General features: G+C 39.5%; 1 protein-coding gene across 4 annotated transcripts in view; it reads right to left on the bottom strand.

The window, feature by feature from the left end:
• The window catches only part of UNC80 (unc-80 homolog, NALCN channel complex subunit), a 256,795-nt gene extending 229,450 nt beyond the window's left edge, over nucleotides 1-27,345 (bottom strand). For 3 of the 4 annotated variants that reach the window (XM_053597781.1, XM_053597782.1, XM_053597783.1), the window contains exons 1-7: nucleotides 26,804-27,344; nucleotides 25,832-25,880; nucleotides 21,912-22,068; nucleotides 20,819-21,120; nucleotides 12,377-12,500; nucleotides 9,943-10,016; nucleotides 3,697-3,836 (exon numbers count right to left, since the gene is read on the bottom strand). In XM_053597781.1, coding sequence (XP_053453756.1) covers nucleotides 3,697-3,836; nucleotides 9,943-10,016; nucleotides 12,377-12,500; nucleotides 20,819-21,120; nucleotides 21,912-22,068; nucleotides 25,832-25,880; nucleotides 26,804-26,895 — 938 coding nt within the window. In that variant the 5' untranslated portion in view covers nucleotides 26,896-27,344. Of the gene's footprint in view, nucleotides 1-3,696; nucleotides 3,837-9,942; nucleotides 10,017-12,376; nucleotides 12,501-20,818; nucleotides 21,121-21,911; nucleotides 22,069-25,831; nucleotides 25,881-26,803 lie in introns of all 4 variants that reach the window. The other variant, XM_053597780.1, reaches the window with a different exon arrangement.
• Between the last annotated feature and the right edge of the window lie 503 nt (nucleotides 27,346-27,848).

Raw genomic sequence — 27,848 nt, 5'->3', positions numbered from 1 at the left:
GTGGTGGTGGTCACGATAGTTACTTTCGTATAAGTGGAAAATTAATATGGGAAGAGTTTGTTCAGGTTTCACAGGAGGCATTCTTGATTCCCTTCTGATGCTATTCACATCCTTTATAATCTTCTCTTGAGTGCAAGCAGGACCTGTCACTTGCTTATAACCAAGGGAATATGGCAAAGGCAATGGGATGTTGGTCCCATAATTAGGTTACTTTATAAGACAAAGGTGAGACATCATGACCTGAGGTTATGTTACATTATAAAGACCCACATTAACAGACTGAAATTAGAATTTCTCTTCCTAGCTGGTTTTGAAGTAAGCTGCCATGTTTTGCAGTACCCTATGGAAAAGGCCATGTGGGCATGAACTGTGGGCAGCTTTAGGAACTTATAGTCAATATCCAACAAGAAAACGCAGACTTTAGCCTACAGCTGCAGTGAGAAGAATCCTGCCAGCAACATGAAGGAGCCTGTTGGAAGTGAACCTTTCCCCAGGTTCATCCTGACACCTAGATTTCAGTTTGGTAAGACCCTGAAGCAGAGAATCCAGAGAACCCTACGGTATTCCTGTCTTTCGTCCTAGAGAAATTGTGAGATAATAAATGTGTGTTGGTTAATGTGACTAAGCCTGTTACAATTTGTTACACAGCAGTAAAAAGCAAAACAAAACAAAAATCCTCAGAAAAACCCCAAACTAAAGTAAATTTTGGTCAAATATGAGATGGACATTCCACCAAAAAGAGGCATCTAAAAAGAAAATGAAAGTCATCAAAGAGGACCAATTCCTCATTGCTTAAAGCAGCGGTTCTCAAACTGGGAGTTGCGACCCACAGGAACTGTATTAAAGGACCGCGGCATTAGGAAGGTTGAGAACCATTGGCTTAAAGTACTTAAGTAGTAAAAATGATGTTAGTGCATCAGCTAAGTCAGCAGTTCTAAACCTGTGGGTTGCGACCCCTTTTAACTATATTAAAGGTTCGGGGCATTAGGAAGGTTGAAAACCACTGAGCTAAGTGATAGGAGATTAGATTGGTTGTAGAGTTCCTACTACATTATTTTTTAGTTTTAAAATTTTCTTGTGTTTAATAAATAATAATTGTATATATTATGGAGTACGTATATGTTGTGGAGTACAATGTGATATATGTGTATATTGTGGAATAATTAAATCAAACTAACAAATACATCACCTCATATTTTATTTTGTGGTGAAGATATTTAAAACCTATTCTTTCAGTACTTTTGAAGCATATGATGGATTATTATTTCTTATAGTCACTATTCTGTGCAAGAGAACATTAAAGTTTATCCCCCTCATCTAAATGAAATTATGTACCCTTTTATCAACATCTTCCTTTTTCTCATCATACTCCTCCCCTAACCATAACCACCATTCCACTCTTTTTACTTCTATGAGTTCAACTTTTTTAGATTTCATGTATATGATAGGATTTTAAGTAAGTGTCATCCTTATTGCCCTGGAAGAGTAAATCAGTGAATAAACACAAATAATCCTATTTATATAACCAAGTTGTTGACAAAATTTCATATTCTTAGTCTGTAGAAGATTATTAAGTGGGCCTATTGCTTTTGAAGTCCAAATAAAGACATAAAAATAAGCACATTATATATTAATTTTAAAGGCATAACATAGTATTTTGGTTAAAAAACAATTATATTTAGATGACTCCATGATTTCAACACTTGTGAGAAATCTTTCAAAAATCCTGCACTTATGTAGCCTGGTTTTAGTGCCAGATGGAGCCAGATTATTTATAAAAATTATCAAATGGAAAGTCAAGTCAGATACAGGACAGAAATGTCTGTGAATCTATTATTTTTATAAAGGACTTGCATCCAGAATATACAAAGAGCCCTTAACATAATAAGACAACCCAGTTAAAAAGTGAGCAAATGTTTAAACAGACCTTTCATCAAGGAAGATAGTCATACAGCTAAGAAGCACGTGAAAATATTTAACATTGCTAGCCGTTAGGGAAGAGTAATTAACAGCACACTCAGATCCCACTTCACACCCACTAGAATGGCTATGACACAAGACAGGCAATAACAGGTGTAACCAAGAAGGCAGAGGAACACACCCTCAGATGTCATTAGTAGGAATGTACAATGGTGCAACCATTTTGGAAAATAGTTGGGCAGTTTTTAAAAAATTAGATCTACATTTTCCATATGACCCAGCAATTCCACTCCTATTGACTCAGCAGCAATGAAAACCTATGCTCCCCATCAAAATTCGGCAAGTAAATGTTTTCAGAAGCATTATTCCTAATAGACAAAACATGAAAACAACCCAAATAGCCATAAACTCATGAATGAATAAAAGAAATTGGGGTAGATACATAAAAAGATGAATTTATTCTTTAACGAACAAAAGAAATTGGGTAGATCCACCTGGGTGGCGCCTGTGGCTCAGTGGGTAGGGTGCCAGCCCCATATACCAAGGGTGGCAGGTTTGAACCCGGCTCCTAAGCCAGCTAAAACAGTGGTGGCACCTGCAACAAAAAATAGCCGGGTGTTGTGGGGGGGTGCCTGTAGTCCCAGCTACTCAGGAGGCTGAGGCAAGAGACTAGCTTAAGCCCAAGAGTTGGAGGTTGCTATGACCTGTGACCACTCTACTAAGGGTGACAGAGCAAAAAAAAAAAAAAGCTACTGATACATGGTATGACGTGGATAACCCAAAAACATTATGCCAAGTGGAAGGAGGCAGATACAAAAACCCACAAACTGTATAAATATACGTACAGGAAATGTCTAGAAATGCAACCCAATAGAAACAGCATATTAGTGGTTATCTGGAGCAGGGTATGGGACTGGGAGTTACTACACATGGGCACAGTTGATGTTTTTTGGGTGATGAAAATGTTCTAAAATTGGATTATGGTGATAGTTGTACAGCTTTGCAAATTTACCAAAATTATTAAATTACAAACTTAAAAGAGGTGAATTTTATGCTATATAAATTCTACCTGAATAAAACTCTTTTTAAAAATACCTTTGAAAAATATTATCCATGACACTGTAATTTCTTTGGAAAGTAGGGATATACAAATGATCTCAGTGACTCTTGCAGGAAGGGCAAAGCTTTTGCCATTAGGTGTCCATAATTCTACTAGGGAGGAAGAAGCCGTGGACTATGTCTTACTTCTGGGGAAGGTGTTTGTAAGCAAATTTACTAGTACATAAAATAATAGAGGTAAGGTTGGAACGTTTGTAAAGAACAGACTTTAAATTCCCAGTACTCATTTTATATTAAAAAGATATGTTAGAAGCACTCATTTTAATATATGGATCTGCTGGTATAAAGTATCCTTATATATCAAAGAAGGTCCTTTACCATCTTTGCAACATAATCTTTTAATAGACTCATTTGAGTTTTTGCACTTAAACACTAACAATAGTATCTAATTCAGATATCTCATTAAATCAAACATATCTTCCCACTTCCACCTTCATGTGTTTAAATGAGAGTCATTCATAGCACATTTGTGCAATTATTAATCTGAACTAATTATTAATTAATTATTAATCTAATTATACGTGGACCAAGAATGTGTACACGCATGTCATGTGAATAAGCATTTTAAGAAATAGAGGCTAGACTAATAGCTAAAAACGCACATTTAATTTTGGGTGACCAGGAATACATTTTGTCTCTAACACTGCAATCATGTACCTGGAATGTGACGGGCCTCTTTCTTGGGAAGTTTGGGAGGACAAACTTCCATCAAAGGAGTTTCCTCGGTGGCAGCCTGAAATGGTGGCCTTGGGTGAGATGGAATCCGACTGGAATGTTTCACAGACCACCTGGAGTCCCTTGGGAAGGTGGAGATAGCAAGTTAGTAGGTTTTCCCCTTAAGACATATTGTATATCATCTAGAATTAACAACCATTTTATATACGTGGTCACTTATATGGTTTTTTTTTCCAGCCCAACTAATAATGTCACAGGAACTTTGGAAACAGACTTGTAGGAGAGGACCTGTGTCATTCCAAGCATTAGGATAAATACTTTTCAAATATTTTATTTCATTTTGCCTTTGATTCTTTTCTTTTCCACCTGCACATCCAGTGTCTGTAGGAGAGTTGGAAACCAACAGTTCATCATACTGAAGTGAACTAACAGAGGCCTAAGGCTAAAACAAGCACCAGGTTAGTAGGAGCTAATTAAATTGAAGCCAGAACAGGAGAATGGAAGAGCAAGTTTCAGGTTTTCTATTGTTCATCAGGGAAGGGATGCAATACATTTTTTCAGTTGGACATCATGACCTTTATTCTGATTTATAAGTACATATTCAGCAATTCTCTTACTGAGTAGCTGATTTTAATTGCATTTAGCTGGCTAAATGTAATGCTGGCCAAGTAACGTGAGATATTTTCCCATAGATACAATATTACGGATGAAATCCTTCACTAAAGTGTAAAGACTCTCAAAAATCTATCACAGTAGTTGAGTACTTACAATTTCTATTTTATACACAAAATAAGGCATTCTTCAATCCTGATGGATGGAAAAACAAATACACCTAGAAATTTCATGAAGTAGATTCTCTAAACTTGATCAAAAAATCTTCTAGCATGAGTATACGATGTGTGTTTCATCTTAGGTAACTTGAGAGATTTTTAAAAAATTAGATGAATCTCAACCTTAAACTCAACAGCAGACAGGTTAAGTATAGGGTAGAGCATCATGTCTAACAGAAATACAATATAAGCCACAAATAGCCACAGATATGATCTTAAATTTTTTAGAGGACATACTAAACATAGTAAAAAGGTACAGGTGAAACTAATTTTCATAACATTCTGTTTAATCCCAAATTATCATTTCAACGTATAACCAATACAAAATTTAGGAAAAGATTTGCATTCTCTTCTTGATACTACATTTTTAAAATCCAGTATACACACCTTCAATTCAGATAGCTCTATTTCAAGTGATAGATAGTCCGATGGGCCTCGTGGCTTCCATCCTGGACAGAGTAAATTTAGACAAGAGTTCATGGCGAAATTGGGATCTTAATTGGTCCTTACAAGGATAAAATTTAGACAAGTGACAAGGAGGAAAGAGAGCATCCCAGATAGAGCAAACACGTGTGAGCAAATGCTCAGAGATTAAAATGCACGTGCACCGTATGCTGAAGGCTGTGCTTAACTGACTGAACACCCTTAAATTAAGAAGAGAGGGGGTGGTGTGCTGGGCTCTCACCTACAACCAGGCACAATGTAGAGGTATCTGGCACACCTCCCAGCTAGAGGGCTCAACTGCAACTTGGACTCCACTGAATAAAATGCAAACAATGTAACCTAATTGTATGTATCTTTACATTAATCTGAAACTTTAAAAAAGAGATAGAATGGTGCTCATGCCTGGGAAGAATCAACATTGTTAAAATATCCATCCTACCCAAAGGGATTTACAGATTTAATGCAATCCCTATTAAAGCACCATTGTCATACTTTAAAGAGCTTGAAAAAATCATGCTTGTTTTATATGGAATCAGAGAAAACTTCGAATAGCCAACAGATCACTCAGAAATAAAAACAAATCAGGAGATACATGTTACCAGACTTCAGGCTACTCTATAAATCTATAGTGATCAAAACAGCATGGTACTGGCACAAAACAGGTAGATTTATAGAACAGAATAGAGAACCAAGAGATGAACCCAGCTACTTATCATCATTTGATCTTTGATAAGCCTATCAAAAACATTCAGTTGGGGAAAGACTCCCTATTTTACAAATGGTGCTGGGTGAACTGGCTAGCAACCTATAGAAGACTGAAACTGGACTCCCAACTTTTACCAATTGATTCTCACTGGATAAAAGATTTAAACTTAAGACATGAAACTATAAAAATACTAGAAGAGAGTTCAGGGAAAACACTTGAAGAAACTGGCCTGGGAGAATATTTTATGAGGAGAACCTGCCAGGCATTTGAAGCAAGACCAAAAAATATATTACTGGGATCTGATCAAACTAAAAAGCTTCTGTACAACCAAGAGCACAGTAAGTACAGCAAACAGTCAACCTTCAGAGTGGGAGAAGATTTTTGCAGGTTATGCTTCTGACAAAGGTCAACTAGAATCCACAGAGAACTCAAACTAATCAATAAGAAAAGAACAAATAACCCCATTTCTATGTGGGCAAGAGACCTGAACAGAAAATTCTCTCAAGATAGGCACATGGCCTGCAAACACATGAAACAATGCTCATAATCTTTAATCAACAGACAAATGCAAATCAAAACCACTTTGTGATATCATCTAACTCCAGGAAGATTAGCCCCCACCACAAAAATCCCAAAATTACAGATGTTGGCATGTATGCAGAGAAAAGGGAACAGTTCAACACTCCTAGTGGAAATGCAAGCTAATACGACCTTTTTGGAAAGAAGTTTGGAGAATACTCAAGGAACTAAAAGTAGACCTACCATTCGATCCTGCAATTCCTCTGCTAGGTGTATACCCAGATGATCAAAAATCATTTTACAACAAAGACATTTGTGCCAGAATGTTTACTGCAGCCCAATTCATAATTACCAAGACATGTAAACAAGCCCAAGTGCCCATCAACCCATGAATGGATTAACAAATTGTGGTATATGTACATCATGGAATACTATGCAGCCATAAAAGGTGGAGACTTCACATATTTTATGTTTATCTGGATGGAGCTGGAACATATTCTTCTTAGTAAAGTGTCTCAACAATGGAAGAAGTACCCAATGTACTCAGTACTACTATGAAATCAATATATAATCACCTACACATTCATATGAATGGTAAAACATAACTATAATCCAGAAAATAGGACAGAAGAAGCGAGAGAGGGGAGAGGAGAGGAGAGGCTGGGAGGAGGGAAGATATTTGGGGGGACCTCACCTAATGTGCATAATGCAATGGTACATTTCAAAACCATTAAGAAAAGAGTATAATTGTCTTACCACAATAAATATTTAAGTGAGGTAATGGATGTGTTAATCAGTTCAATGTAAGCATTTCACACTGTATATCAAATCAGTACACTGAACCCCATAAACGCATCAATGTACACAGTTATGATTTAATAAAAAATAAATAAAAGAAAAAAGAGATAATGAGAGAGAGGGTTGTTTAAGAAGGATGGTGTTAGATGGTAGAAGGTACAGAGAACTAAGGACAGGAGTTTTGTGTGGAGGTGATGGTCAACGAGATCCACCATAGGTTTCTAAGGAGGCAGGGACTTTTGCAGGTAACAGCCTGGGTGACATAACGAGTTAATAAACCAGTGATGCCCCAGGAAGATTCTGTGAAGGAGGAAAGGGGAGAGGTAGAAAAGCCAACTAGGCAGTTTCGGGTGCAATCTAGTTTTGAGGTCCTGGACTTAGAGGGCAGTAGTGGGCATAAAGAATACAGAGCACGTCTGAGCAACATAATGGAAAGAACTATGTGACACAGCAAGAAATCAAATAGAGACATTAGGTAGGATGTAATGTATTTCTTTGTACCTAAGATGTCATCACTTATAAAATATACCACTATTTTATGTGCCATTACATGAAAAAAGATCCTGTTAACTAACAAACAATAGGACACTTCATTTCTTATCATTGAGGATTTTTTATTTTACATTTTTTATATATTTTTTATTTTTTTATTGTTAAATCATAGCTGTGTACATTAGTGCAATCGCCTGTACCCATTCTAAGATGCACCATAGATGTGGCCCCACCCATTACCCTCCCTCCACCAGAACCTCCCCCCTCCCTTCCCCTTCCTTGGCCCTTTCCCCACAGTCTTGTGCTATAGTTGGGTTATAGTTTTCATGTGAAAGTTATAATTTAGCTTCATAGTAGGGCTGAGTACATTGGGTACTTTTTCTTCCATTCCTGAGATACTTTGCTAAGAAGAATATGTTCCAGCTCCATCCATGTAAACATGAAAGAGGTAAAGTCTCCATCTTTCTTTAAGGCTGCATAGTATTCCATGGTATACATGTACCACAATTTGCTAGTCCATTCGTGGGTCGATGGGCCCTTGGGCTTCTTCCATGACTTAGCAATTATGAATTGGGCTGCAATAAACATTCTGGTACAGATGTCTTTGTTATATTGTGATTTTTGGTCTTCTGGGTATAAACCTAGTAAAGGAATTATAGGATCAAATGGCAGGTCTATTTTTAGGTCTCTAAGTATTCTCCAAACATCCTTCCAGAAAAAACATATTAGTGGGCATTCCCACCAGCAGTGTAGAAGTGTGCCCTTTCCTCCACATCCAGGCCAACATTTCTGGTTTTGGGATTTTGTTATGTGGGCTACTCTTACTGGGGTTAGGTGATATCTCAGAGTAGTTTTGATTTGCATTTCTCTGATGATTAAGGATGATGAGCTTTTTTTCATGTGTTTGTAGATTGTGCATCTGTCTTCTTTAGAGAAGTTTCTCTTCAAGTCCCTTGCCCACCCTGAGATGGGGTCACGTGTTCTTTTCTTATTAATACGTTTGAGTTCTCTGTGGATTCTGGTTATTAGACCTTTATCGGAGGTATAAACTGCAAATATTTTCTCCCATTCTGAGGGCTGTCTGCTGTCTGCTTTACTCACTATGTTCTTGGCTATGCAGAAGCTTTATTTTACATTTGTTGAAAGAGCAGTTTTAGATTTATCTAGGCACAGCTTTGGATTATACATCCATCCTTGATATATGTAAAAGGGAAGCATAAGTAAAATAAATTGGCCTGGGTTTCCCTAGAACTTCTTCGCATTTAGAATTTTCAATTCAAAGCTCTTAATAGTTGAGTTTTCCCAAAGAATAACTTCCTCTGTATCGTGTTAACCAAAGAGTGCTCCAGCATTTCCTCTGACATGAACTTCTGACCCTGACGCTGCAAATTTAGATGCTGGAAATGGTCAAATTCATGTGTCACAATCACATCAAGACTGCTACCAGTAGGAAGATTATAAAAGGCCAAGGATTGTGAAGCACCCTCAGAAAGGTTAAGTGTAAAAAATGTAATCATCTTACAGCATAAACATATAAATCACAATATCTGTATTTTGTAATTGCTCAGCAAGTGGTGGATATATTAGGACTCCCACATTTCCAGCATAGAGGGTAAAAAGACTGCTGATATTCCTGGCAGTTATATATTATTGGAAAGAGGATCCAGTTTTGACAGAAGGCAGCAAGTTTCACTTTGCACATGTTGAACTGAAAGTGAAGGCAGGTCATCTAATGACACGGCAAGTTAATGGCAGTGTACATCTCTATGTAGCTTTCAACTACTTGGGTTTCATTTCTTTTCTGAATCAATTGTGACAAATCTGCATTGAATTATATATTTTTAATTTTGCATCTTCTATTTTACGTGGGTTCAGCTTGACTTCTCATTAAACTTCAGATTCCTTAAAGTCACATACCATTGGGGGAGTGTCAGGGACATGTGAAAACAAAGAGTCCCTGACCCCTTGACCCCCACCACTGGTAGGCACCTTAAGGAGTGGGACTGTATCTTGGGTCTCCTTTCTACTCTCCCTGGCACTACCCTACCTATGTTGAAGTTATCTAACAAACATTAGGGGATTCAATAACTGAGAACAAAGAGGTACTTTGTTTAATATGGGAAGAATAATGATGACTTTTATTGAGTGTTACATGCTAGCCACAGAGATAAAGCACTACTTATTATCCACTAACCACTGAGATGAAACACTAGTCTGAATTGTCTTGTTTCAGCATCTCCACACTTTGGGGAGATAATGTAAAATTAATTTTCATACTTCACTGATAAAACACCTGAGGTCGTTAAAAGTTGCACACTGAGGGAGGAAAACGTCTTTGAGCCTGGTAATACGATTCTAGGATTTATGTCTTTCCCTTCCCACTGTATTATGTTCAAGGAATTATTGCCTCCTTCCTTCTCACGATTCTAGTAAACTAACCTCTAGGCGTCCTGTGTCTTGATTAGGTGAGTCGCAGATTCGACTTTGACTGTTGATGGGAGAACTTCTCTTGGCTGCAATGTGGAAGAAATCCCATCATGAATTTTATAAGATCATAAATTCATTTCATTTTCAAATAAAAACCCATTTTAATAGATTATTATTACTTTATAAGAAGACACATTTAATATGGGTTGTAAAAGATATTAAATAAACAATTAAAAAGTCTTAGTCTTTCTAGGTTATCGTTGTAGGTGTGTTATTGTAATATTCATTTTACAGATGAATAAACTAAGGCACAGGGTCTTTCACTTGCCTAAGGCCACTTGACCCTTACATGAAGGGTTCTGCCCAGACTGACTCCAGAGTGTGTGCTCCAGCCATCACATTAAACTGCCCCTGACGTAAGATTCAAATCAGTTGCCTCTTTCCCTGAGGATCAGGAACAGTGGGAAACTGAGACGGTAATGTCTCATTGAAACTGGAGTAAAGGGATGCCGAGATAACAGGGATTTACCAACTTCACCACATGCCATTGTTTTTCTTCTGCCCATCCCACCTAAGCTGATCTAATTTCCCCCAAATGCAGGCACCACTTCGAGTCCACAGACATCAGGCAGAGGGAAAGGAAACCCACCGTCAATATCATTCAAAAGCAAAAGCAGGGTGGGGTAAGTAGCCCAAAACCTGCCAAGGGAGGACATTGTTTCTTAGTAGCTTTTACCTATGTGTTGTGAAATGATAGTTTGTGTATTAATCAAAAAGAAAGCAGGAGAGAGAGAGCTCTAAATTTGAAGTGACTTTCCCATTCATGTGAAAAAATAATAGACTTTAAAACATTAAAATATTAAATTTCTTTAATCAACACATTGTAAGGTGCTGGCTTTTCCACAAGTAATTTTCTTATACTTAGGCATATTTTATTCTCTTTTCTTATTTCTGTTGTTTTCAGTTATTTTAAAAAACTGCTTCCGTCTGTCCTATCTTCACTCTCAGATTGTCTTAATCCAAAGCAGTTAACCTCATTCCACATGTGAAATGAGGCTATGACACCTTCATTTAATTAGTTCCTTGATATTTGAACTTATGATAGGCTATTATTCTTGAATTCATTTGCTAAATTTTATTATTTTTATCTGTTTCCCTTCTTAAAATGATTTCAGATTAATATGGGGTATATAGTTTGCTTTTGTGAAAGTCCAGGCTGTAGCTGTGTCCTTCACTCAGGAGGTGTGCAATACACCCATACAATGTACCAGTCGTGGGAGAATTTACCCAACCTCTTCTCTTTCTCCTTGCTACTTGACTTTGATTTTTTCTTTCTACTCTTTAATTTATACTATATTTCAAGATTTAATGTTTGATATGCATGGAAGTACAGGATTAATCCACTTCTATTATATAAACAAATTTCATCTTCCCTTTGAATGACTATTTGTCACCATAAGCATCTTATCATATATATGAGAAATACAGCACTCCTTGGTTTATCCAATTCCTGAACATACCATGTTCTTTGCAAAGTTGTGTTAAGTTATAAGGGGAAAAATTATATAAGGACATACTTACAATTTTTCTTCCCTTTATCAAGCCTTTTTACATGCATAGTCATCTACTGTCTGTGCAAAAACCTTATGAAGTAAGCAAACTACATACATTTATGTGTATATGTGTGTTTAAGATATATATATCTGTACATATGCTTCTGTAGATTTTCCACATAATTTATCTCTTTCAAAAGTTTATCATTGATGCTAAAAATAGAGTTGGGAACAGAAGGATAAAGTTTATCAAGACTTACTATGAAATGGGCACTTTATGTACACTCTGATTTATTCCTTACTAAAATGCCCTGCACGGTGGTATTATCACCTTGTTTCACACACATGGAAATGCTCAGGGAAGTTAAGTTACACACATAGTAAGAACCAGATTTGGAGTGAAGCATGAGGCTGCAAGCACTTCCCAATCTGTCAGACAGTGCTCTTTACACAAGTGACAAATCCTGAAGTGATAGCAGTAGAATGCTAAGATGATTTTGTTAAAAAGTCTCCACTCCATCTCCCATGATGATAGTGATCACAACAATAACAGTTCACTATGTTCCAGACATTCTTCTAAGCAGTTTTATATATATTAATTCATTTATCTGTCATAAAAATCCCATAAATATTGTTGATATGATATTTTAACTCCCATTTTATAGATGAAAAACCAGGGGACAGGAAATTTAAATGGCTCAACACAAAGTAACAAAACAGAAGAGCATTGCCCCTGGGTTGGAGTTTCTCCTCGCGTAGATAAGCCCTGGACTGGGACTCTATGAAGGGGTTTACTTACCTTTGGCTTTTTAAGGCAAATTATCTCATCGCCCTAATTTCCATGTATGAGGGAATCTGCTAACATTGTCGCACTGGACGCCCGAGTCACGAACCTGTAATGATGTTCCTGATGGGTTTTACCAATGCTGTGAAGCCGGAGACTTCGGGCTGTCTGTGCTCCCACATAGGCTGCCATATGACAAGGCCGCTGGCCAGGCGGAAGGTGAGGTCGGATTCCTGGAACACGACAAGACCCATGTCCAAGAACTGGCATGTAAACACTGGTTAAAGGGGTCAGTCAGTGCAAAGATTAACATCATTCACAAGGTTCTTTTTAAGAGTGTGTGGCTCTGCCAAACTTCTTAGATGAGTATTTCTAGAATAAACCAATGACCCTAAGTTATCACTGCAATTATGAAAACCACAATTGTCTGCTGTATGCAAAGTTCATCACTTACCAAAACTTAATTCTGGGCAAAGCATGGAAAACACAAATCATTGTTTTGTGTCTGCCATGATGGAGACCTGTTTGTTTCAAGAGTCTTGGCAGATCTATCCACCGTGGTTATGATTATCATTCCTCTTAATTTTCTAATTGTCTTTATTTATCCCTCATAAGGAAATATCTTCAGAGGCTGGCTATTTTGACTTTCCATTCTCCAGCCCATTCCTTTTTTTTTTTGGCATCTGGTACACATATTTTGACACTCCATAGTGTATAATTTTGTAACGTTGTTTTCTTAACAATCTTTAGTTCCTCGAAGGCAGGGATAAACCAGTCATCGTCCTTTCCCCTCAATCTCCTGCTTCATTACAATGTCTAATATAGTATTAGGAATATGTGCGCAATAGATACTCAATAAATACTTTTTGAGTTGGGCTGTGATCAGCTTAACTATGACTAAAGTCTTCTTCTTGACTGAAGTCTTCTTCTTCTAGGAGCATATTCGCTGCTTCATTATCACTTCACTTTGAGAGACTGAGGTGTTTAAAATGTTATCTTATAATGTATAAGTACAAAATGTATGGCATTCTGGGATTATATCATAAACACCTCTACTCCCAAAACAATGTAAAGATGGAAGCAGAGAATGTGGTCACAGATTAAAAATACATCTGAGACCTAAGAATTTACTACAGCAGTGAGTGGAAATTCTGGCTTCTATATTATAATCTTTTGGCAAGCTTTTAAAACTAGCTTGCCAAGGTCCTAGGAGGTCCAGGTCTCACTTACCTCCTCTATCTAGACCCACTGAATGTTTATAGTATCACTCAGGTTTCCTAAATCCCTCTCCCAACTGATTCTCATGCAAAGCTGAGAATCAGTGAGTTAGAAAGATAAGAACTAGGAAGAAATTTAAAACATGGAAAAATATGCCCTCCCCTATTTGCTGCTGCACTACTCATAATATCTAAGATGTGAAATTATACATTAACAGATGAACGGATAAAGAAATTTTAGTAAACACAATGGGATATTACATAGCCATAAACAGAATGAAGGAGAGAGGAGCGTTTAAAGTATGGATAGTTAAGGGGTACAAAAATACAGTTACACAGAATGAACAATATTTGATAGCACAACAAAGTGACTATAATCTACAATTATTTAGGGTATACTTTAAAATAACCAAAAGAGTAGAATTGGAATATTCCTAACACAAAGCAATGTTAAATGCCTGAGGTGATGGATACAGTAATTGCCCTGATACAGTAATTGCCCTGATTTGATTAATTCACATTGTATGTCTGTATCAAAACATCACGTGTACCCTGTAAAAGCACATACACAACTATTAAACATTCATAATAATGAAAAGTAAGAAAAATAGAAAAATGAAAAATAAGAGATTTTTCTGTACGTGGTGTGTCAATGTAGCTGAATGTCAGGGAATCTTCACTGGAAAAAGCTGATTTAATCCCAGAATAAATTCACACCTTGGTACAGAGAGAGCTCTTCTATAAACCTAACACTCAGCTGGGATCCTGGCACCATTAGCAGCAAAGCCACAGAAGTACACACAATGGAAAAGCCTCTAGGATTCCCTGTGGAAGTATTAGAAAAGCACATAAAACATTCGGTCAAATTCATTCAACATGTTTGTGTATTTATATAGCACCTACTATACAGGGAACTATTCTAAGTTCTTGAAACAATGAACAACAATGAACAAAGTGTGCAAAAATCCTGGCATAGTGCAAAGGAAAAGAAGCAAAGCAAGTGAGGAGACGTATCAGGCAAGGGGTTGGCATTTTAGACCAGAAGGTCAGGGGAAGGCCTTATGGAGAAGTGACTTTTGAGTCAAGATTTAAATGAAATGAGGCAGTTGCCATGAAGATATCTCCAGAAAAAGTATTCCATGAAAAAGGATTAGCACATGCAAAGGCCCCAAGAAGGCTGACTATGTCAAGAAACAACTAAGAGACTGATGCATGAGAGAATCAAGTCAGTCAGGGAAAAATAGAAAAAAGTAATATTGGAGAACTTATTGAGCGCTGGGTAATAAATTACATCATAGGTCATGATAAGTCTTCAGCAATAACTGAGTAAGATGGGCAGCCCCTGGAGGATTTTGAGCAATAGAGTGACCTGCTTGGATGTACATTTTAATAGGCTCACTCAGGTCACTGAGACTAGTTCGAGAAAGGGAAAGGGTAGAAGAAGAGATAGATTATTTAGAAAGTTACTATTACCATGTAGGTGAGAGATGATTAGACTAGGGTATGAGTAGAGACAAAATGAAAGTGGTAGATTCTGAATACATTTTGAAGATACAACTTAATGAATGGGTCAACTGATTTTAGAAATACAGTGTTAGAGAAAACGGTGTTAATGATTTTTGGCTTTCCCATTAATAAAGACAAGTAAGGTGAAGGAGGAACAGGTCTGGAATTTCAGAAGCCTAGTTTCAGACATGTTAAGTGTGAAACACCTGTTAGACGTTTAACCAGAGTCACACTGAGTAAGCAGTTAGACAGACTGGCCTAAGGTTGAGGGAAGAGTAACCAAATTTCCTTGAAATGGACCTCCGGACATCTGCATGGTATTGTATGTGGTGTTGGAACCAGCAATAGGGAATTAGCTTTAAGCAAAGATTTGTATGCAGAAGTGCAGGAAGCTAAACTTCAATTGAACTGGTTACAAAGATTTCTTAGTTTCAGAGCTCAGTACTTTTCCATATTTCTCAGAAGTAATCTTGACACAATTAAAAAACTCCAATGAAAACTGCAGCAGGGAGGGAACCCTCTTTAAAGTTGTGTACTTCACACATAATGGATTTTGTTAAAATACCATTGAGGACTTGCATTTTGTTTGGTTTCCTGCTGTTTCTGCAGCACTTTGAATGGTATCTAGCACATAGTAGGCACCCAACAACATTTTTTTTTGTTGAAGAAATGAGTGAATATGACAAAATCATGACAGAATTGACACTACATTTAGAGAAGATTCATTAGTTTAACAAATACTCATCATTTTTTACTGATAAAATTAAATTTGATCTAAAATTAACAATATTAATTTGCAGGATCAGCATGAGAAAGGCCTGAAAAAAATCATGTTGTGTTCTTGGGGAGACTCCAAGCATCTGCAGCTCACAGACAGAAGTAGACAGATGGATCACAGAGCCCTGCATACCAGAATGAGGAGCTGGACTGTACCTGTGTGTGATGAGAAATCAATAAATCATTTTAAACATGCTGGTGACATGGTCACTCCTGCATTTTAGATAGACCACTTTGGTGTTTGTGTTGGATTTATGAGACAAGACAGTAGAGTGTAAATCCAGTTAGAAAGTGGCCCTACAAGAGGTCAAGTAAGAGATGATAAAGGCTTTGGTTAAGGTAAAAAATAAGGATGAAGATGTGATAAATTTGAGAAATATTTTGGGATACAAAATGGATAGGACTCTATGATTATTGGAATATGCAAGTAAAGATGAGGCAGTTAATCAAAGATAGCTTGAATGTGTGTGAATGAATCCATTACTTGGAGTACAGGATCTAGAAACAAGAGCTCCCTCCAGGTAAAGTTTGGTATGTCCATGGATTATCTATCTGGAGAAGTCATTTGACAGTTGGGTCTACAGGCCAAGACAGGAGTCTGGTTTGGAGAGGTGGAATTAGGTAGGCTCAGACTGTCCAATACAAATGTTAAATGAAGCAGGGAGGAAGGGTCCCAATGAGTAGAGAGAGAAGAACAAAGTGTCCAGAGTGCGTCTCAAAGGAACCCCAAAGTTAAAAGGGCAGGCAAAGAAGATGAGCTCTCCCTAGAGAGCAGAAACAGCCAGGGACACAGGAAGAACCAGCAGAGTGTTTTGTCATCAAGAGACTAGACAGTTTCGAGAAGAAAGCATGACGATCGTTTCATATGCACCTGAGGGCTGTAGGTAGAAATTAAGTTCAGGAGCTCAGAGGTTATTCATGACCTTAATGAAAAAACCTGAGCACAGAAAGGGGAGAAAAAATGTAGATTTGTGGAAAGTCAGAGGACTTGTGTTTGAGTCTCATCTTGGTTACTCATTATCTTGTCCATCATCTCTTGGGCTCTCAGTTTCCTCTTTGGTAAAATGAGGGAAAAGATGCCCATGTTCCTGTGGGTAGTTGTAAAAATTAGGAATGATATGTGGAAACTGTCACATAATAGAGGCAAGTGGAAGCTGGTGTAAGAGGCTGAGGAGTGAACGGGAGGTGAGGATGTGGAGACGGGACTCATGCCTTGGCTGCATTTTGGCTCCCCACGTCTCCTCCAGCACCAAGTCTTGCATGAGCCTCTCCCTGCAGCCCTGTCGGCGTAAGTGCCTAGTGGGCACAGGAGGCAGTCATTGCAAGGAAAGGACTAGCAAACGAGGCAGCACACTGGGGTGGGAGACCACCACTTTGCAGAAGCACCAGTCTGGATGGTGTGTGCTTTCCCCTTGAGCATGCAGATGTGTGGGGTAGGGATGGAAGAGGTGGATGCTGGTATTTATCTAGGGCTGGAGTTTACGAGGTCAAATGCAAGGGAAGCATAGGGAGAAAAAGACATTAATAGTACTGAAGAGTAACATTTGGCACAAACATAGGATAGACGGGAAAGAAGACAGGTCCCAAACAAGCCGGATAACCAGCACACAAATGAAAGATCTAGGGCAGTGGTTCTCAATCAGGACTGATTCCCTTCCACTCTTCCACCTGGGGACATTTGGCAACATTTAGAGTCATTTGTGGTTGTCACAGCTCCAGGGGGAGGAGGTGTTATTGGCATCTAGTGGATAGAGGCCAGAGATTCTACTAAATATCCTCCTAAGCACTGGCATATAATAAAGAATTATGTGGCTTAAAATGCCACCAGTGCTGAGGCCAAAAACCCCTTATCTAGAGATTGTACTTTCCCCAACAACATGGAAAAAAGCAAACACTGCTTTCAAATGAAAAGGCCTTGTGAGAAAATTGTTAACTCAATACTTTTTATTCTCTATAGCATCTAGAATAATACTTCCCTCATAGCAAAAATGATAAAATAATATGCTGGTAATACAGCATCATGATTTGCTATGTATCAATCTTCGTGAGGTGTTTTTTATGAATTGTCCTACTCCTCGATAAATGCTCCATTCCTAAGCCAGAAGTAAAACTTACAGGTCTTAAGTCAGTTCTCTCAACTATCTGTGTAGTCTTTCCTGAAAACGAATCTTCCTTTCCTTTTTACTAGTAGCACATAATACCAAGAGCAATAAAAGGCCAGCATGAAAAACAAGTACCATTTGTGAATGCCTTTCTTTGTGTCAAATTAAGTACTACCGCTTGTTTAATTCTCACCCCATAAATTTATTATTTGGTCCAGTTTACTCTTGAGAAAACTGAGACTTGAAGAAATTAATTGCTCAGTGTCATTTAGTAGAAACATAAGGTGCTGAATGTAAATGTAGGCTTATCTGTCTCCAAAGTTTGAACTCCCAGCCATGTCTTCCAAATAAAATTATAGCCACTGCAGACATTCCTATGTTGTCACATTTTTTCCTAAATGATATTTGTCAACATATAAATATCTTTGTGGGCTATTTTTAAAAGAAGACGTCTTTTGAGTTTGCTCCATTTTAAAGTCCATATACTTTTTTTTTCTTTTTTTTTGAGATACAGTCTCACTTTGTTCCCTTAGTAGAGTGCCATCACATCACAGCTCACAGCAACCTCAAACTCCTGGGCTTAAGCAATTCTCTTGCCTCAGCTTCCCCAGTAGGTGGGACTATAGGTGCCTGCCACAATGCCTGGCTATTTTTAGAAATGAGGTCTTGCTCTGGCTCAGGCTGGTCTCAAACTCATGAGCTCAGGCAATCCACCCGCTTAGACCTTCCAGAGTGCTAGCATACACTTTCATTTGATTGCTGATTTTAGCACTTGGATCAGCTTCTGATAATGATGTGACTACTTAGTGAGTCAGTCATTAAACATTATTTTGAGAGCCCTACATGTGCCAAACATTATTTTAGACACTAGAAATACTGTTACGACCTGCAGAGGCAGCATCTTTTCACTCAAGGACTTCTGTTCTAGTGGGAATGATGGTAATAAAAAACATAGATAGACACATAAAATAATTCCAGGCACTAATAAGTGCTAAGAAGGAAATAAAAAGTAAGATAATATGCTAAGTTTCACGAAAGTATCCAGGGAAGAACTTTCTGATGTGTTGGAATTTAAGTTGTGAGTAAATTGATGAGGACATGACCATGTGAAAATCTGAAGGTAGAGTGTCAAGGGTGAAGGCAGATGTTTTCAGTAGAAGAAAAAAACAGTGCAAAGGCCTGAAAACAAGAATGCACTTATCCAGTTAGAGGTGAGCCCCCAGCAAGCCTGAAGGTGGCTAATAAATAAGAGAGAAGACAGTGAAATGGAGAGAGACAAGCTCCATGAGGTCAGTGGGGGCAGGTCCTGCAGGCCAGCTAGACAATCTCAGTTAAAGTAATGCCTTCCATTTAGTTTAACCTTTATAAAATATTTTCTAAAAAGGAAATCTAAAGCAATTTAATTTGATTGAACAACATTTAAAAATTCTAGTATGTTTGATGGACAATGTGGCCAGCGCATGTGTTGCATTGGGGGATTTATAGGCAGCTTCAAATTTATTCCTACTCGCAATGGATGAAGTCAACAGAAAGTGAATGTTTTAGAAAACCCACATGGGTGAAAATACTCACTAGGCTGACTCCCTAATGGTGATTGACAATGGTCACAACACCTTCACATATACATCACTAACTTGAATATCCATTCATTAAGGTCATAATATTTTATTGAAGTACAGTTGAATGTACTAATTCCATCTGATCTCTTATCTCAGAATTTAGGTGGACTATGGTCATCGATTCACTCCCAGAAATAACAAACAGCTCTTGATTTCTCTTCATGTGTTGAAACTGTGTTATATGTCTTCACATACATTCTCCCTGGTTAGAAATATCCACAATTTTATGTGACTGAGGATCTGAGATGTTAAGTGCTATCACCAGGATTATACACCTAAAAGGTAGTGGCACAGTGACTTCAAATCATGTTGTCCCCAGGTCCAAGGGATAGGTGGATATAATTACATTTAAGACATTTTATTTCCATGTAATACCATGTTTTACATTTTATGCATTTGAAGTATTTTAGAAAAAATAGAGGAAAATAAAAAACATAAATTTTATAAAGCAATTTTTAGGCTATACCCAACTGTTAAAAAGCCCATTGCACGTAAAGATTTAAAACTTTTGCTCTAGACCTGCATGATAATAGAGGTAGTTACAAATGCTATAGAAATATGGGAGAGATAGTGACTAAGTCCAGATGGGGAGTAAACCGTGCTAATGATGATGTTAATGATGGGCAAAGAGAGGAACGGAGAAAGGAGAGGAGGGCAGAACAAACAAGGGCATAGACAGGGAACGGCTCCTGTGCTGGGCCATGTGGTGGCCAGTAGGGATTGACAATTTACAAATTAGGACAGCAATTTAAACAATACATCATGCTTGAATGTTTCTATTTCACATTTAATATGTTGGGTATTGGGCAGTGCCCATAACTCAGTGGTTAGGGCGCCGGCCACATACACCCAAGCTGGTGGGTTCAAACCCAGCCCAGGCCTGCTAAAACAACAATAACAACTGCAACAACAACAACAAAAACAAACAGCCGGGCGTTGTGGTGGGCACCCAGGGTCCCAGCTATTTGGGAGGCTCAGGCAGGAGAATCGCTTAAGCCCAAGAGTTTGAGGTTGCTGTGAGCTGTGATGCCACAGCACTCTATCCAGGGCAACCCCTTGAGACTCTGTCTCAAAAAAAAAAAAAAATGTTGGGTATCATTTTGAGAAAACTGAAGAATCTTTGAAAATTTTTAAGTAGGTAAAAGATTAGTGGAGATTTGTGCTTTTGAAATAATGTTCAGTAGTTTAATGTAGAAATAAAGCTCCCCATGTCTTGACTAGTTTATGAGATGAAACAAAGACATGGTCAACTAAGTATGGAAATATTATTTGAAGCCCACTTGGGCCTCATGCCTGCCCCACCCGTCCCTGACACTAGCAGTCCACTTACCTTGATCCTGTGCACCAGAGGAGCGAACAGGAACACGAAGAGCTCCACAGTAGCCATGGAGTTCTGGAAGATCTTCCTTCGGTTACTCTCTTCTTCGTCATTGGAGCTGCTCTGGCAAGGCTGCCCTGGAGAACCCTGGTTTTCAATCTGGTGGATGAAAGCACTGCTGCTGCCACCCCAGCTCGAGCCTCGGTCTGTGCCCCCAAATCGCTCGCTGTGACAGTCCTGGGGGGCCTCCAGGAGCATCCAGTGCAGAGTGTGAAGGAGCTTTGTCTCTGCAACACCCAGTTTATCCTGGTGGCCTGAATCAGACAACCACAAAGCCAGGTTAAGGCCCATTTTGTGACCAGAGAAATGGACGGCAACTGCATGTCTGGGAAGAGCATCCCTGCTTTACTCTCTGGCTTTACCTCCCCAGAGACACTAACACTTACCTATACTCTTTACAGCTACTGTTCGAGGGCTCATTCTTTGGTTTTTAGGCCTCCCTGCTAGCTGCAATCTCTGCAGAATGATAGCTGTCATAGGGGCAGATACCACGTGAATCATATCTCTTCAGTTAGATACTCAAGTATGAGGAAGGGAAACAGGATGAGGAGGGTATGTACACTAACGTGGGGTAAATGGCTAGGAAATATTGCCAGAGGAGAAAAGGAATCTGCAAAATAACCTAAAAAATACCTTTATGCACACGTACATACATACTCGCACACAGTACTATGAACTCGGGAAAATGTCTAGCAGAAATATGCCAAATTCGTGAAAGGGACTGCTTCAAGAATCGAGAGAACAATTGGCCTCATCATGGGTGAGGGAGAGTCTTTAGCTTACTTACGACATCTTAATATTTACCAGTATTTAATTTCACATATTGTTTGTGAAATTAAAAAATTAAAAACCAGACAGTCAGTTCTCTTATTGGTAAAATAGAAATAATGGTGACATGAATGTATCAGGGATTTTGTGAGAATTAAATGATATAATGTAGACACAGCACCTAGGTAACAGTAACCACTCTATATAAGTTGTTGTTATGAGTGTTGAACACAAGGACAATGGGATAAAATAAAAGAAGTAAAGCAGGCAAACCAACCTAGTTTGTTTCTGTTAGAAAGCAGGGTGGCAGTGCAGTGGAGGACATGAGGCAAAGCAGCTTGCACCAGCTCCCATCTGGAAATGCTCTGGATGGCTTCAGAGAGGGCCGGAGAGAGGCCGTGCAGCTTGTTTTCCACCAACACTCGCTCAAAGGACTATAGATACAAAACAAAACCCCAAATCATGTAAAATGGAAGAACTGAAGATTCCGGCTGGTGAAACAAAATGAGTATCAAGGTACTATATATATCTTAAAAGATACAGATTACTGGGCTAAATCCCTTAGGGTTGTGCCCACATGGTACTTCACTGTATATATTGATATGCAATGGTACAGTGATAATTTCATATCATCTACCCATTTGTAGCCTTTTGATCCAAAGTAAATGTCTTGAACTATGAAAGATTTTTATTTCTGTCAAAATAAACTTCCTCTAGTAAAGAGTATAAGAACACATTGAACATCTTGAGATTTTTGAATATAATATTTTATAAAATGTTTCTGAGTCATCTAAAGAGGCTGTCTCAACTGCAGACCAAAATGAGATGTCTTTTGCAAAAGTGTCTTGAGAGACAAAATTGTGCCATTTTGTTCAACAGGTGTTAACTAAGACAGAATTATTTCAAGAGATCTGATTTTGGGGTGCCTGATCTATTTCATGTCCCTAGTAATGACCTGGCAGAGAATCCATCTTCCCTAATGCCTGGAACCTGAAAAGATACTTAATACACTTGTTAAATAAAGAGAGAAATGGAGGGAGGGGCAGGGGAGAGAGGGAGAAAGAAATAAGCCATCTTTGCTTTGCTAACCTTGCCAGGGATACATTCAGAGAGAAGCACTCCAGAACAAATAACAAATTTGACCTACTCTGCAAGAAGCAGACAGGCTGATAACTCTGCGGGGTGCCTCACCTCAATCCAGGGCAAAGCATGTAGATGGGCCATCCCTGGGGGCTCCTTAACAAGACCACTGACGATAAAAGGAGCACAGTGGTGCCCAGACAGGGCAAAGTCACCAAGACCATCCCTGAGCAGAAAACGAGCAGGCAGAGCTGAGCCCTTTGAACTCCTGATGGGCAGTTAGACTAGGGAAGCTGGTTTGCCTGCCCTGCAAGATGAAACTTATTTCCTCCCTCCCTTTCTAAAGGATTTTATTTTATTTTATTTTAGTTATTATTAATTGTTTGAGACAGAGTCTCACTTTGTCACCCTAGGTAGAGTGCCATGGCATCATAGCTCACAGCAACCTCAAACTCTTGGGCTCAAGTGATCCTTTTGCCTCAGCCTCCCAAGTAGCTGGGACTACGGGTGCCCACCACAACACCCAGCTATTTTTAGAAATGGGGTCCGACTCTTGCTCAGGCTGGTCTCCAACTCCTGAGCTCAGGCAATCCAACCATCTGAGCCTAGGATTACAAGTATAAGCCACCTCATCTGAGCCTGGCCTTCCCTCCTCCTTTCTCAATGCTTTATCAGCCCTGTTGACAACTTCTACCTTGTCTTCCCGATTACCTAGCCATTTCCTTTTTACCCAGTCATCCTGGGGACTTGAGATTCTTTTAATCCTATTTGGAAACCTTTTCATTTCGCATGTACACTTTGTGTTAGAGATCAATGAAAGATTTCTGAGGAGTCAGAGCTGCATTGCCTCAATCTTCCCCTTAACATGTGAGTCAATGTATGCCTCTCCAGGCTGCCCGGACTTCTACATAAAGTCCGTGTGAAGTCTTGTTATTTCCCCAGCATCGTGTCCCTTGTCAACCACCAACCCAGATTGGGGTCCTTGAGAAACCCTGATACTACTCAATTCTTTTCACTTTGAAGGGGAGGAGAATATTATCATAAAGTGTTGAGGAAAGTATCTACCAAACACAAGAATAAATTTTATAAACATTTGGCTGTAAGAATGTGATTGGTACTTAATGCTCCAAATGCTCAAGACATTGTGTAAAAGTTCTAGAGAATGATCATAATATCAGTCCAAAGTGCTCAAACTGTATTGTTGGAATGATTAGAATAGCTGTGAAAAAGAAATGTCTTACTATGGAGATTCTCCAATGAAAAGTTTTTACTTTCTGATCAAAAAAAGGAAAATAAGAAATTCACCTTTGTAATAAAAGGCACCTTGAGGTATTGATAAGGAGCATAATCAGAGATAGAATCTTTGGTTTTCTTCTAAGAAACTAAATAAAGGCCTTTACATATGCTTGTGATACAGAAACAGATATTTTAAAATTTATCCATCCTCAGGTACCTAAGCGTTCATTAAGTAAAAGATGAGCTTATCAGACTCTAAAATATTATAAAGAAGTTATGCGGTCTGATAAATATATTGTAGAGGATAAATTATGTATTTCATAATCACAGGGAGTTTGGGGTAATTAATGTCATATTCTTCTTAAATATCCTAATATCCTAATGTCATCTTCTTAAATATTCTAATATAACTTTTTATGATTTCTTAAACTTTGGAAATTGTTTTTTTATATTGAGATGTATAAATTTCTATACCTATTTATGCATTTATGAATGTAACTTAGCTTTTGATATTGTGCGACTGCATTAAAAATGTTAGACATATTTTTCACAAGAACAGAGAAAGATCAGGATTAGTTTAAGCTAGTATAATTACTATACTGTTTTAAGGAAGGTTCAGAGATTTAAAATGTCATATTACTCTAACGAGCTAAGTTCAACAAATTCCATCAAAAGATTGTCATAAGAAAATTATATTTTGAAAAATATCTTTGTGATAACACTGATGACCAAAAATGCAGTGAAGCTATTTGAGTGGAGGGTGTGGGTTTAACTTTCCAGTTGGCTTCCATCATGGTTTCTGGCCCTAAATCAGTGAAGCTATTTGTGAATACACATGGCAACTCCAAATAGATAGATCTCCACTTTTAGGTTATAATATAAGCGACATAAAAACCTTTAGGTGAGCTCCAAATATTAATGAAGGCTGGAAAAATTCCATTTTGATTTAGCTTCATGATTTCATGTTTTATTTTCTCAATTTGTAAAATGGGAATTTGTAGGGACATGAGATTCCCTTAGAATCTAAGGACAAATGCACTTTGTTTCACATAAATATTGGCAGCATTATTTCTGTATTTATTTTATAGTGTTCATTTTGAGAACTGCAGAGCATTTGGAAAACATAAAAGTACAAATTCCATATTATTTTATTTAAATAGTTCATAGACATGCAGCACGTGAACTTCTACTATATAACTGTCTGTTTTATTAGTTAAGGATCTGACTTTTTATTTAGTTTTTATTTTTCGCAGTTTTTGGCCAGGGCTGGGTTTGAACCTGCCACCTCCAGCATATGGGGCCGGCACCCTACCCCTTTGATCCACAGGCACCGCCCAAGGATCTGACTTTTTACCCTTGCCCCTAAAGGCCCTCACCTGCAGGTTCCCTGTGAGCTCTCTGTCCCTTCTTCTACACTCAATCCTTCCCCATTCTTTCATTTACCCTCTGGTTCTTTAACTTCCTGTTTCTCTCCTCTTCTCTCAACTATCCTTCCTTCCCCTCCTTCATGTCCTTGTCCTCGGGCCACGTTAGTAAACAAACCTTACCTACTGGCAGCTTATGAAAGGAAACCCCCATCCTCGTGCTTCCTCATCTCTCTTCTTCCTTAATTTTTCTGCACAGCGCTTATCACTATCCGGCTGACTATCCATTTACTCATTTGTTTATGACTTGCCCCCTTCCCTCTAGAATGTAAATGCTGCATTTATTTTTATCATTGCTCTATCCCAGCAAAGGGAATTGTGCCTGGCACACAGTAGGTGCTTGATAATTACCTGCCAAATGAATTAATATATATAGTCAGTATGATTTAAAGTTTTTCTTGGTTCAAATTACCACACAGAATATAGAAATAATTATTAAATAGTGAAAATCACATACCACACAAGAGGCTTCATATTGTTTCCCCAGTTTGGGCCTCAAAAATGCACTGAAAAATTAAGAGATGTTTGTTAATAAAAGTAAGTAAAATTATTATGGAAACATTCTCAGGACTATTTTTCAGTGAATAAAAATGGCGCTATGAAACTCAGATTTCATCCTTATAGCTTGTTAATGAGCAGGTGTCGAACAGCTGATGACATTTGCTTTTACACGTGTAATTATATATGTGAACGAGATGTGGATCTTTGCTGTTTTGGGTATCCACTCTTATTCTGAAGACTTTTACCTAATCGGATTTTAAATCGCCCGTGGTCAGAAGTGCTGCATTATCCATGCGTACCGTCATAATAAAAACTGACAAACGAACACGGCTTGTGGCTCAGGATTTCCACAATCGAATTTCTTATCGGACAAATCTCTAAAATAAAAATAAGGAAGAAAACCTTTCCTGTATATTGGAAGGTTTCAGGTCTTTCCAGAGGTGGAGAAAAATCCCTTATCAAAAATCGCTCTCCTCAGAGGCTTTAAGCAGGAAGATTAATCTGAGTAAAATGGTTAACAAGTGGGCATAGCAGATATTTGCCAAACAGGAGCTGGAAAAACAACAGGTCACCGGGTTGGAATGACAGCAGGAGACGGAAGGGGAATTGGACGCCGTAGCACGACCAGTCGTAATGATCTTCCCGGGCTCCCCGCCCCCTCTTCCTGAGCTCTCTGCCCTCTTGCCCCCTAAATAATGTGCATATTTATTCGACAACTGTCAATCTGCTTGTTGCCAAACTTCGCGGAAATACAGTTTTGCAACGCGCGTTCTGACGCGGGTGCAGAGGGCTCGCGTCCAGGCCCAGAGGGGGAGCTGCAGCTGCGGCGCGGCCTCGGCAGCAGCGGCGGCGGCGGAGGCGGCGACCCGGCGGCCCCGGCAGCGCCCCCTGCGCAGGGCGCCCGCGGCCGGCCCTCTGCGCCCCTCACCTGGTCTGCCGCCACAGGAAGGTCTGGATGGGCAGGGGGATGCCGCGGCCGCCGTCCTGCTCCTGGCCCTCGGAGCTCTTCCTCTTCACCATGATGGTGGCTCCCGGGAGTCCTACTGCAGGACCCGGCGCTGGCTCTCCGCTGGCCGCCGCCGCCGCCGCCGCCGCCTCCTGGCGCTGCTCCCCCCAACTCTCATCCCCTCCTTCCCCGAGGCAGAGCCGGTTCTCTCCGCCCTGATCCCGCGTCCCTCGCCGCCTCCCCCACCCCTCCCCGCGCGGGGAACATGGCTGCGGGAGGAGGGGCGGGCTGGCGGAGCCGCGGAGCGCCGAGGGGGGCGCTCCGAGCAGCCGGCCGCTCCGCCGCCCCCGCGCCCGCTCCTTGCTTTCAGCACCTCCCACTGTGGACAGCGGCCCGCGCCCGGCGGCCCCGCGGGGAGGCGAGTCCGGGCGGTGCAGCCGCGGAGGGACGGCGGGCAGAGTCTGTCTACCCTGTGCGGCCTCCTCGGCCCCGGGAACCCGGCTGCCCCCTCCGCCCAGATGCACCAGGACTGTCCTCTGTCCTGCTTCCCGACCTCAGCACCCGAGGAAGTGTGGCCGTCCGGGGAGGAGGAGCTTTGGGGACGGCAGAGCAGTCGCCAACCCTGGCATCATTCGCACCTCTAGCAAGGAGGTCAGGAGTCCACCCTTCGGGCTTAGCAGAAGGAACACGTGAAAATTGTGAGAAGTGTAAACCCGGAAGGGAGGCGAGTCTGGCAAGTGAGAGGAAGCTTGAAAAGTTCTCAGATGTGAGAATTTATTTTGAAATGATAACCACATGGAATTAACCTTTGTCAAAGTAGAAACACAAGGTCCTAAAGCCAGTGTGGGTGCCAGTTAATTGCAGACTGAGGAAGAACATGAGAATCATGCTGTGAGGAAACGTGTCTTAGTACCTTCCAGTGAGTGTCCTCGGGCGGTCCTGTTCATCTCAGTGACATCTGCCGTTTTTCATATACAGTTTATAGTCGCAGTACTGGAGATGGGTTACCTAACAGTAAAACAAGTAG

The sequence above is a fragment of the Nycticebus coucang genome, chromosome 7 (genome assembly GCF_027406575.1).
Source record: "Nycticebus coucang isolate mNycCou1 chromosome 7, mNycCou1.pri, whole genome shotgun sequence".
NCBI classification, from domain to species: Eukaryota; Metazoa; Chordata; class Mammalia; order Primates; family Lorisidae; genus Nycticebus; species Nycticebus coucang.
This window is presented reverse-complemented; position numbering and strand designations above follow the sequence as displayed.